This window comes from Equus quagga, chromosome 12 (assembly GCF_021613505.1).
Source record: "Equus quagga isolate Etosha38 chromosome 12, UCLA_HA_Equagga_1.0, whole genome shotgun sequence".
NCBI lineage: Eukaryota > Metazoa > Chordata > Mammalia > Perissodactyla > Equidae > Equus > Equus quagga.
In genome coordinates, this window is record NC_060278.1 from 7,217,894 (window position 1) to 7,231,422 (window position 13,529).

Sequence of the window (13,529 nt, forward strand, 5' to 3'; positions counted from 1 at the left end):
GCTTTTTTATTCAACTGAGAAAATCTTCATGGTAATGCATACAAAGGATAAGCCTATTTCACAACTTTTCATAGATTTTACTAAAGTGACCTCTGTAATACCAACTTACAGACTTCACCAACTGTCTCCCTGAATTCAACTGTTAATTGTCACTAATCCTAAGGGTGAAAAAAAATCTCATTTTAGATTAATCTAATTTCCCATGTTTTGCTAATTTTTCTCTTGATATTTTCTATGCTAATAAAATATACATAAAAAATTTACCGTTTTAACCATTTCTAGGCTTACAATTCAGTGGCATTAAGTATATTCACATTGTTGTGCAACTATCACCACTACCCACCTCCAGAATTTTTTCATCCTTCCAAACAGAAACTCTCCACCCAGTTAAACAATAGCTCCCTATCTTCCCAGTAACTACTATTCAACTTTCTCTATGAATCTGCCCATTCTGCGGTACCTCACGTAAGTGGAATCATACAGTATTTGCCCCTTTGTGTCTGGCTTATTTAACTTAGATAAGGTTTTCAAGGTTCATTCATGTTGCAGTATGTATCAGAATTTCATTCCTCTTTAAGGCTGGGTAATATTGCGTGTATATATACCACATTTTATTCTTTATCTGTTGATGGACACCTGGATTGTTTCCACCTTTTGGCTATGGTGAATAATGCTGCTATAAACACTGATGTATAAATATAAATACTTGTTTGATTCCCTGGCTTTCGATTCTTTTGGTTATATACCTAGGTGTGTAACTGCTGGATCCTATGGTAATTCTACATTTCAATTATTGAGGAACTGCCAAACCATATTCCACAGCAGTTGTCATTCTACACTCCTACCAGCAATGCAAGGGTTCCAATTTCTCCAAGTCCTCAAAACCACTTGTTATTTTCCATTGTTGTTTTTGTAACAGTCATCGTAATGGGTGTTTATTGACTAGACCAGACTAAATTCCTTCAGTAATGTATTCAGTCATTAAATAAAACGAGTAAATCTATGGCCAATCTTCTCTTTTTTCATGAATGTTTAGTAATCCTAAAAATTATTTTAAAGTAAAGCAACAGAGGGATGAATGAGGTCCACCACAGCCAGTTAATAACCTTCTGTTGGCTATAAAAAGCTACTGCCTTAACACATACTGAAAAGCCTTCAGGTTCATTCAAATTTCACCCAGTCTACAAATACCATCAAAATACAAAAGAGAAATTTATTCCAAGTGACAAACTCACACCTCATATTAATGAATGACTAATCTCCCTCCCAGTAGATTAAGACTATGGAACCAGCATAACTATGTGAATATTTAGACATGCTAATCTTCTGAGAGCTGGCTTAACATCACTGAATAGGTCTGCTTATGTGGTTTTGTTTACTTTTCAAGCTTATCTACACTAATAAATCATAACTCTAAAATACTAAATAAGAAACTTGTTAATTAAGGTCATTAAACTCTTCTGACTCTGGCATTTATTTGGCAAAGGAAAGAACAAGCACCCACATCTCTTGCCTATTTTGTCATTTCACAAATCTGAAAGGGAGGGTGGAGTTAGGTCCAGTTTAGAATGGTCAAAGGGGTACCAACAATAAAAATCCGTTTTAGATATTTTTGCACATCAGAGTTTCTGTTATTTTATTATATGGTTGTCCAATAAACTATTCTTGCCCATAGAAGTTCAAATGTTACCCTAACACAAACAGATACAGATCTAAAAGGAGGTACCTGACCCTCTTGTTTTGCCCTACCTAACATCAGGATTGTTCGCTGCAAAACCAGAGCTTCACAGCTTCTCCACACTTCTGTCCCTCAAGCAATCATATACTTCGATTTGTTAGGTTCTTTTTCTTGAAAGACACACTGGCAGTAAACAGATCTAAATCTACTGCTGGTACCCTTTAATTAGATGCACAACACACATAACATTCTTCTTTTTCTCCAAGTACATTTTTAAACCATGACCAATGCAGGTGCTTTCCCAACCCTCAACATACTCACTACCCTTCTTTCAGTTATTCATCCATCGACAACAAATATTTACTGATGACTATTACTTTTCAAGCACTAGGGATAGAGCAGTGGTTAAGAAAACAAAGATCCTGCTCTTGTATTATTTAACACCGTATCCTACTGTTGACATCCTTAGATACAGTTCTGCTATACTATTAGCTCAAGAGACCAATCTTATTTGAACCATCAACCTCTTACTAAAATTATTTGTTAAGGAAAATCCAAACAAGCAAATCACTATGTTGATGAGAAGAGTAAACAGTAAGTTTAATTTAAATAAAGTGGATGTCTCCATTGAGAAAAATATATGTATTTCAAATTAATGGATGCTTCACAAATTTAGACTAACTGGAAAACAATCTGAAAAGATCCAAATTGTTGTACAATTTACTTAAGGAAATAATATCGTCTTCAATTTACATGCCCAGAGACATATTCGGAAATACTGTAAAATTTTCCCCATATAAATAGGCAATTCCAAGGTAACTGAATTTCTTCCTATAAGTTTAAAATCATATATAAAATTTTCATACAAAGTTTGTCATTAGCAAACATACTTTGCAGAATTTACACTTGAATCACCTATGACTTGTCAGGAATTCTGAATAACCAGAATCCAATCTGTTGTGTCTTTCACTACCTACAATTTTGTGGAAAGAACACAGATTTTGGAGAAGCTGCCTCTAATACCATGCGTTTAAACTGTGGCAATGTTCAGGCTCTTCATCTCTAAGAGATAATACCTTCCCTCAAAGTGCCGTTTTAAGGAAATAAATGAAAACGTATATAAACACTTAGCATCAAACCTAGTAAGCAGTTATTTTTTAATTAAGTTTGTCAAGAATGGTGCTTGAAGCATGGAGGGAGAGGGAAGAGGGGGAACAAAGAACAAGATAAAGTAAAACATAACATCTAACCCTAAACAGGACACAGTCTAATGGAAGGAACTAAAATTACAATGCGCTAAGTGCTATAAGAGACCGAGTGTTTGGAAAACACAGACTGGGAGACGTTAACTGACACTGAGAACCCAAGGACTTACAGAAAGAGTACTGGCTCTGAAAGAAAGAGTACTGAGTTCAAGAGAATGGGAATGTGGGAAAGAACATGTCCTTTTCAGCAAAGGCTCACAACATGAAAGAACATAACATGCCCTAAGAAATGTACAATTTTATAACAGATGAATTACAGGGAAGAAAGAATGGAATGTTGGAGATCAAGCTAGTAAGACAGACTGCAACCAGGTTGTGAAGTGCCTACTATAATCTTACTAAGAAATATAAGTATGGACTTTATCTTTTGGATAATGGAAAACCATCAGAAAATTTTAAGCAAGGAAGTGACACAATCTAATTTAAATTTTATAATGATGCCACCATAAGTGGATAGCCTGGGCACAAGGAAGCAGAGCAGTAATCAAAAGCTTATTTCAAGAGAGATGGACCTGAGTTTCAATAATAGCAGTGGCAGGAACAAGAGAAAGGATATACACAAATAAGATATAGAAGGAAGAATCTAAGATTTGTCGATGGGTGGATGGGGTAGGTGGGCAAGAAGGCAGAAGAGCAAAGAATAGCTAGGGGGATAGTGCTGTCACGTGCTGAGAACCTAAGAATAAACTGTGGGAAAAGGGATTGGGACGTACTGTATTCTGAGGAGACGTAACAAGTGCTTACAGGAGGGAAGCAGGTGTATGTGTGAATTAGGAATGAAGATTTGGGAGTTACTTATGCAGACAAGGTAGTCACACGAATGACTGACCAGCAAAAGACATGCTGAGCAAGAAGAAATAGTAAAAGACTGAACCTACTGATATTTAAAGGGCAAGATGAAAAGACAACTAGAAAATCTAAGAGTAGCAGTATTCCAGAAACCAGAGAAGGAAAAGGCTTTTAAAAGGGTGGTCAGAGCTAAAAAGTGTGACATGAACAAGAGGTGAAACGAAATAAAGACCTTTAAAAGGCCATAGGATGTTTTTTTTAACTGACAGATATTTTTAAAACATTTTTCTGAGACTAAAGAATCAAAATAACATTGTAAGAACTGAAAACCATAAGACCCTTTAGAAAGCACTACCACCTTAACAATTACTACATTAATTCGGATTTCATCTCCCAAGAATACTCTTTGTATTTTAATTCTGCATCAGGGTAAATACGACTTGTACATACAAATTTTGTACAAACCATCTTTGGGGAGTCTGACAACATTTGGAACTTGTTTAATGTTTAATGTATCATGCACCATACGATAAAAGTATGGTTTAGTAATGTGTAATAATTCTTACAAGGGAAATTCAAATAAAAGGAGAGAAAAATAGAAGCAAAAGAAACCCAATTATTTGAACCCTTTGTCAATAAATTAAATCAACATGAAATAATTAATGAGACAATAGATTAAAAGCTTAAAGACTCATCAGGTCCAAGGAGCATCTTCTAAACGCACAGGACATTTAAAAGTTCCTTAACATTTACTGATGCCAATCTGCTAATTAGTCTGCTAATGAGTCTACCCACAATGTATTTACTTACTGCCTTTTAATTTCTTTAGTGTCTTAAAACATACTATTAAAGTGTAACTTTGGGATTGTGAAAGGTCTATGCAAATACACTTATCCCATCACTCTACTTCCATTACGTGTCACCTCCCAAGTAGCTGTCACAATTTTTCTGTAACTTCTTTGAACATGCTTAACATGTTATTAGCACTGAGTCGAATAAACACAATTTGGATTGCAAAGTTTAACTTCTTCTCTTCAGACATTAAGACTTTTTATCTTGTGACCCATAACTCAGTTTTCTAATTCAAAAACTGAAACCAGTAGCTGCATGTTATGTAGAAATGACAAGTTTTAAAATGTCTCTATTCATATTAAATTTTAATTAATAGAAAACTGAAACAATTTCTAACCTAAACCATCAAGACAATTATCACTAAAACCAAAAATTACTTCATACAAATATGAAGGGACAGTCATTTGGCTTTGATAAGTTATTTAAACCATTACTAACTGTTAAAATTAAGCACTCGACTTGAAAGTGTCAAACGCAAAAAACAGTTCTGAGGCTTCATAATTAAAAATTAAAATAAAAAGCTAAATATGGCTAACTCTAGACCTAAATCTATGCAGTAACATTCTAAAAAACTTTTAAAAAGAATTTATAATTGTCTTATTTAAGCTAATGAAAATAATGTAATATAATCAGAAACTATAGTTCAACGTGCAGCATCTAGTAATAATGGCATACCTTTTCTTTCTGTTTTCTGTGCAGGGACAGAAGATGTGGGTGTAGGCAGTTTTGATAAAGTAGATGCTCCATTAGCATCAAATGATTTCTTTGGCTGGTGATCAGACTGTAGCGTAAATGGACTAGAAGGAACAGTGCTTGGGGTAGCAGTTGGATGAACCACTGGTTTGATGGGGTGCTGTACTGGCGTAGAACTACTGTGAGTCTCTGCTCTTGGCAGTCTGTAGTCTCTGTCATTGTGTCTGCTTGTCTGAGACAAAATATTCTGTGGGAGCAAACTACTGGCATCACTGGAATGCTTGTCTTCCACTTTAGTTCACAGTTCGAAAAAAGAGATGTTGGAATGACAGAAGGAGGAAGAAAAAAGATTACGTTAGAATCCTGTCTTTAACATCAGCTAATTTACCAACATACTTGTACCTCTATCTTTTCATAAAACTGCAAGACCAGTTAGAGTCTGCAGTTTTGGCTCTAGCATATAAACATCCAAATACTGGAAGAGGAATTTTAGCTCAACTATAAATATTAATCTATACTCAGATTTCAAGTGGGCTACAAGTCTTTGGGGATTCTTTAGCACCACACCGTAGTCCAAACAAAACATTAAAAAAAAAAAAATCAATATACGGAGTTATAACCTTTTACTCAAATAAAAAACTTTTAAATATTTTAAAAATAGAAAACGTAAATGGTTCATTCTTTTAAAATATGGACCACAGGTTCTAATAAGTGACTGAATTATCCACAGTGGTTCAACTGCAAAGGAAGAGTAGCTTTACCAGCCTGATTTTTCTGAATACTCAAGCAGCTGATTAGTGGGCTCTATGTGCTAGGGATTAAATAAACTCATTGTGGGATGGCTGAATTTATGATGAACTGTGCATTCAATAAGTAAATCAATTCATGTTTTAAATAATGCTAACAAACATCAGTGTTATAAAATCAAGTTATAGATAATGCTATCTGAAAATAGAAGTCCTACATCTGCAGCAAAGTCAGAAAAATCTACTTGCTATTATCAGTTCTATTAAAAACAGGTCCTCTTCCAATTTAAAGCCACAAAAATATTTTAAACTCAGAAATAAGTACTTCTGCTTACACAAAAAGATTACAAAAGAAGAAAAATTTGAAAAATCACAGTAATAAAATTTATATATATAAAAAAATCGCTAGCTTACATTACAATACTCTAATCAGTCACTAAAGAATTAGAGCAATTTCCAAATAGAGAAACATCTTAAGATTCAAGTACATGGTACATAATGGTATTACCAAAGGATACCCTCCCTGATGAATATTGTGTTGTTTTTTCCAATTCATGCTTCCTCCAAGTCTAGAGACCAAGACAGCACAAAGAAGGAAGTAAGCTTAAGTCTACAAGTCAGTTTTCAAGTTGTCAGTGCACAACTCCTACATGTTACACCATGACAAAAGGTACTGGGCACTGCCAAAAAAACTTCACTCATATCCCAACACAAGCTCTTAGACTTAAATGAAATTTAGTGTTATAAACTACACATATATTATCAGAAAAATGAACAAATAAACTGAGCTATCACAGCAGAATGCAAACACCTGTTGCACGATATTAACTCATCAGTAAACTATCACAGTGCATGCACATAAAACTTAAGAATACTACTACAACAGAAGCTTTTAGGGTCAAATATAACAGAAATAATACCATGCCCAATTCCCACCAATCCTGTCACTTGATTACCTAGAACTTTTATTTCCTCAACCAAGAAAACACTCTTCCAGTTCTGTATGACTACAATCAAAATGTATCAAGTAAATGTATTCCCATGAAAATGAATGATGATACTACTTCTAACATTCCTAAGTTTTGGAGAAAAACTCCAGCAGCAGCATTAGAGGAATTGAGGAAGCTATAGCTCCAGCAGCCTTCTATTCCTTGGCAACTCTAGAGAGAACACAGTTAAAGCGGCGACTATCTGCATACCTCCCCCTCCCCCGCCACCAACAAGGATATTTAGCAAATGTCTGGAGACATTTTTGGTTGTCTCTCTAAAATCTGTTTTCCTACCTTTAACTCTTTACATATAAAATCCTTCCAATCCTCCCACGTCCCCTACAGACAGACAGACAGACAGACAGACACACACACACACACACACACTCTTCTTTTGTTGGCAGTTAGGAACCACAAACCTTAAGGTTTACCCTATATGAACACCAAGGTACTACACATATGGGAAAACTCTGCCAACATTTTTTGAATACACAAAGTGAAGCACTTAAATGGCTTAGTGACTTTATTACTACCACAACAAGTATAGCTCGGTTGACCAATTTAAAAAAAAAAGCAGCAATATAGCTAAGGTACTTTCTCAAACATTACTTAAAACTCAAAAAGTGTGATACATGACTACATTTCAACACAATGACAGATGCACTGACTCACCATCTGCACTTCTAGAAATTCAGCTAAGAAAGGAATCAGCTAAGTGCGCAGAAATAGGAATCACAGCATTGTTTACAGTAAGAAAAGGCTAAAACACCCAAGTATCCATGGATAGAGAATTATTTATAAATGAAGGCACATGGAAAAAATGAAATACCATGCAGTCAATATAACAAGTGCAGAATTATAAACTAACAGGGAAGCATATCCTTGAAATATTACTGAACAAAACAAAGGTTAAAAACAGTAGTATCTCTCATTTTTGGTGTAAAATACATAAATATGTAATTTTTATACACATTTATGTACAGACAGAAAAAAGTGTAAGTCTGCAAATGTTCTGGGTCATGAGATTAACAATTTTTCCTTCTTCTTACCTTTTCAATAACAAATATCCCTTGCTTTTGAAATCACAAAGAAAAAAACTCACCTATTGTTTTCTTTGTTTTTGAAAGAAAAAGATGTACAAATAAACAATTTAAAAACACAATTCTGATTTTATTTCCTTCAAGATGGCTTATTAAAAAGACAAAAATAATATTTTTACTTCCATCAGTATTTCTATAAGATTTCTAATTCCCCCCCATCATTTACTCTACTCCAATAGAGAGATGACTTAAATGATAGGTTATGTGGGAAAGAATAAAGTAGACATACTAGGCTGTGATCTTTTTCCTCTCTCAGAACTATTAGCCAATAAGTGGAGAGGCCTGGCCTAAGAACTAAAAAAAAATTATTTTTACACCCATTTGCTATTTTTTCTTGCTACTCCTCCCCCAATTTGTTCAGGAGGCCCACAAGCTGGGTGGCATTCTTTTTTTTTTTTCTAACTTGGAGAGTAAACCCAGTATCTCATCTTTAATAGTTTGCCAAAAGTCAGTTACTTAAGATATTAAGTGAAATGGGCCTAGAACTTAAGTCTTCTGTCTCAAAATACAATATTCTTAATTTTATGACTTCAGTACTTTAAAAGATTTTGTTTTCTAAGAATTAAGTACCATTTCACTAATATAAATCAATATCCTCTGCCGAGACCAAATACATTCTCTACTTTTTGAGTTAGAGGAGGAGAATTCCAACACTTAAGCCTAAGAATTCCAAGAACACATCTTAAAATTGTTCTCAAAATTTCATAATTTGATAAAGAGTCTAAGAACTCTATGTGACATCTAAATTTTATCCTGGACAAAGGAAGCCACTGGGAATAGAATACGTTTAGTACAAGTTTCAAGTTCAAATTTAATTTGAATTAAAAAACAAACGTACGCTACCCATATTGTCCCACTTGGACAAAATCTAGCCTCAGAAGAACATTCAGGTGTGCACACAGCATGGAGATGTTACACAGATCTATGATCATGGTGAAATCAGTTTTCGAATATAAGGATAAACAAGTTTCTCACTGCTAACACAAAACACCAACAGGTACTTTGATGTCCCTATCTGTGCATGTCTACAATTCAATTATTAGATTGGCACCCAGGGAGTTGTGGATGGGATTTCAGTGTCCAGCAGTTTAACAGGACATAATTCGGGGGGGGGCAGGAAGAAAGCTCTTGTTTTAGAATGAAGTCAATCCAGGGGCCAGCCAGGGGGCAGAGTGGTCAAATTTCTGTGCTCCACTTTGGCTGCCCAGGGGGGCACAGGTTCAGATCCCAGGCACAGACCTACACACCACTGATCAAGCCATGCTGTGGCAGCATCCCATATACAAAACAGAGAAGACTGGCAACAGATGTTAGCTTAGGGACAACCTTCCTCTCCAAAAAACAAAAGAAGTCAACCCCCAACATGAAATTTTATTTTTCACCAACTCAACTGCATTATAGCCATTATGGGTAGCGATGAACACATGTGTACCACTCCATCGTGTACCCTTTCCCATCTTAGCAAACAAATGGTGAAAGGTGGGGGGACAGACCCAACATAAAAGAAACCCTATATATTTCTACTTATTTTAGTTGACACATGTCAATGGCTATGCATATTGATTTGTAAAGCAAATGAACTACAAAAATGAATCAAACCTTATACTGTTTCAAAGAAAAACATTAAATACTTACTTCCACTGGCAAACCCACTAGTGGCTGTTGCTTGCATCACCTCTCTTCTGTAATCTCTATCTTTTGGGAAGCTATTAACTGCCAGCTTGTTTGCTTCTTTTTGCCTCTGTTCTCTAAAAATCAAAAATAGATAAACCCATAAAAATTAAATGAGGTACAATGAGTCTACATATAACACTTTCAGCCAAACGCTCAGAAGAAGGAAACATGGTCATATCATTTAACTGGTGTGGGAGATGGGATGGAGCAAACATGAATGTTTCTCACTGAAGGCAACACTTTACCAATTATTTATATGCCATTAACCCTACAACCAAACCTCTGTAATATTAATTCTACATATATAATGGAAACATACTATTGTCTGACAAGAAATATAAAAATTTCTCTTATAAATTATTATAAGGGACATGCATAAATGTAGACTAATATAAATTTTTTAATTAAAAATATACAGACTGTTCACAAGGCCCTTGTGGACAGTTACTTATCTGTCCTGTATTTTTTTTCATCTTTTCTTTTTTAAGGTAAAGAGAAATTATGGAAAAGACAGACAATGGGCCAACCACTGCAATTAAACTTAGAATGTTTACTGTTCTAAGGTGTTAACCTGTAAATCAAGAACAAGAAATATTATTCAATTATATTAAGAGTAAATACCTTTCAAGCCACTCTTTCGGTTTTTCCCATTGTGAAACTTCTGTTCGACAATTGTAGTAGTATTTTTTCCCAGAAGAGCTAATATGCTCAGACCAGTCATCTGCAGAATCATAAGGCTTAAAAATATATTTTTAAAAATTAGAAAATGTTAATACTATCTAACCACTTGATATAAAATATCAAGAATATCAACGGCTTTCAAAGCATACATATGGCAAAAGACTTATGAGATAAAGGTGCCCCGACCTAGGATGCAATTATCTGCATATATATCTTAGACGACCTTAGTCTAAAAAACTTTCAAAGATAACAATGGAAAACCCTATAAAACATCAAATTAAACAGAGTAATAAATATTAATTAGGCACAGGAAGAAAAATGCAAAATTAGCATCTTGAATTTAGAAAAGCATTACGAAAGTTCCCCATTATCCTAATTTTAACTGCTGAAATCCAGTCACGTGGGGAGGGGTTGCTGGGAACCCACTCTCAAGTGACTCGACGGTATGAGAGCACATCACTTCCAAACTCTCTAAGGCACAAAAGTAATCACAAACAGTGTAACAAACAACAACCTGCCTGTATTTACTGTTACTTGGTGGAAAAATGCACAAAAAATTTTTTTAATGTAAACACAAAGCTAATTAAAAACTATAAATTTGATTCACATTCAAAATCCATGAGATGGGTCAAGTATTAACTAAACCTTATCTCACAAAACATATAGGATCAGCAGCATCACTCATTTTTCCTGTAACTAAAACTGGGTCTTCACAAGTTCTCAGATACAGTCTCCTTAAGGTATTTTATAGGCACTATAAAATTATAATAAAATTAGAAAAATCTGCAAGTCTCAGTTTTCATGGCACTCATCTCAAAAAGGGTCAAGTTTAAGTGCCTGCACAGGCCCCAGGACAACTGGTAGAATCCCAAGTATACTTCTAGATGAAGGGCACTATGTTTTCAAAAGAGCTTTGAGATTAAAATGAAACAATGCTATACTCTGGTAGTCTTTCTTCTGGGTTCACCAGAGTGTATATCTACCAAAAAAAAAAAAACCCAAAAATAAACAAAAAAAAAACTTGAGGAAAAGAACTCTTATGCCCTGGCTACTCAGTTTTAATTTTACCAAGTAGTAAATGAGCTGAGAGAACAGAACTTACGAGTTGTCCACAGGTCACAAAACTAGTTAATGGCAGAAGAAAGGATCAAAACTCAGGTTTCCAGATGCCCATTATTTAATGCACTAAATCAACACCAACTCCGGAAACGTCGTTATAATTTTGAGGGTAGCTGAAGAAATACTACAGATTCTGCCATATGTTTATGCTCTCGGGTTTATGTCCCAAGAAAATGAAGCTATTGGAAATCAGTCCTCTGCCTCCAAACCTCTAAAATCAATGGAGAGTTAATTCTCAATCCCCCTAGTTTCCAGAAGTAGGCTACACCAAGCTGCAGGGACCCATTTCGAGAAGCCCAAATTCACAAAGTTCTTCTCTACCACCAACCACTCCCTAAACCTATATTATTATGCAAACTGAGACCTTGTGTGGATGTATCTAGAAGATTTGGTTTACTTGGCAAGGGGTTATATGGGATTACTGGACAGGTCTGAAGACAGAATAAGATTTGAAGCAGGCAGACAGAAGACATCAAGAGTAGAGCAGAGTGGTCAAGACCAATGCTCTTGTTACCTGTCCTGGAAGAGGTAAGGAGTTTGCATCAGAATATGTATTCAACACATTGCTTCCCTCGCCACAAAGTCTTGCTTTATGAAAACGAAGAAATTCAGCTCAACCAAACAGTGTATTTAACAACACAATTTACATTTTGGCACAACCTCCAGGATAGTTAGAAGTTCACACATCAGAACTCTGAACAGCATGGGTCTACAACACTGCACTAATTTTGCTTATCAAATCCTGGGTCAGTACAAGTTAACGTCTTACTTAATGAAATGTGTTCCAGAGCACAAGATTACAATCACATACCAGTAACTTTAGCTTATCTTCTCCACCCCGCTTCCATCCTCAAAAAAGGTTATGGCGGGGGAACCCCTTTAAGCAATGGGGTAATTTTTAAAATGCTGATGTGCAACAGGAAGTGTTAAATTTCTTTTCACGGTTTTGTCAGTTTTACTGAGGTATAATTGACAAATAAGATATTTAAAATGTACATAGTGATCAGTTGATATACAAATACATTGTGATAGTATTCCACTCATCTAGTTAATTAACACATCCATCATCTCACATACTTACCTTCTTTTTGGTGAGAACATGTAAGTCCTACTCTGTTAGCAAATTTCAACTATATAATACAGTGTTATCAATTATTGTTACCGTATTATACATTAGATCCTCAGGTGTTCAATTTCTTGATTTTAAAAAAAGAATATCTAAAACTAAGAACAAACAAAAGGCCTGCAAACATTTCAAGGTTTCTAAACTGGGCTTGATGTAGTCGCCAACACATGCTCTAAGGCAGCAACTCTCCAACTGTTGTCCAGGAACCCTTGAAGGATCCCGAGACCATTTCACATGATCAAAACTATTTTCATAATAATACTAAGACAATTTTGTCTTTTTTCTCCTCAAGCTATCACAAGAACACAGTGGGGTTTTCTCAGAAGCTGTACAGATTTGATATCACAAAGACTGACTGCAGAGCAGATATGAAATTATAAGTACCTTCTATTGAGTCGAGCATTAAAGAGAAACTGATGTTTTTAGAAATAGTTATTTTTCATAAAAATAGACTGCATATGCTAACATGTAATGGGTTTATAACTGATTTTTAAATGAATTATTTTTCAAATTTATCAGTTTTAATTTTTAATATGGTAAATGCTGATGACAGAGTCCACATAAACAAAAGCTCCCAATTTTCATGAATAGAGAGGTCTTGAGACTAAAAAGTATGAAAATGGTTGCTCCAAAAGAACAGCACTAAACAGTTACTGAGGCACCTATCTGCTCTCCTTCAATTCAAAATGTCTTTTAAAACTCTTATATGAATGCTGCTTTTCTCTTCTTAAAAAAAAAAAAAGCATCTACTTTTCCACTCTCTCCCTGAAATATGGAGTCCCGTTACTTCTTTTCTAAGTTAAACTATGGAAAAGAA

The 13,529-nt window shown here is 35.0% G+C and overlaps 1 protein-coding gene across 8 annotated transcripts in view; it reads right to left on the reverse strand.

Moving 5' to 3' along the window:
- WAC (WW domain containing adaptor with coiled-coil) overlaps positions 1-13,529 on the reverse strand; it is a 76,704-nt gene that overhangs the window by 17,997 nt on the left and 45,178 nt on the right. For 6 of the 8 annotated variants that reach the window (XM_046678488.1, XM_046678486.1, XM_046678485.1 and 3 more), the window contains exons 5-7: positions 10,408-10,523; positions 9,748-9,860; positions 5,260-5,568 (exon numbers count right to left, since the gene is read on the reverse strand). In XM_046678488.1, the coding sequence (XP_046534444.1) occupies positions 5,260-5,568; positions 9,748-9,860; positions 10,408-10,523 (538 nt within the window). The remainder of the gene's footprint in view (positions 1-5,259; positions 5,569-9,747; positions 9,861-10,407; positions 10,524-13,529) is intronic. The other 2 variants (XM_046678492.1, XM_046678493.1) reach the window with 1 other exon arrangement.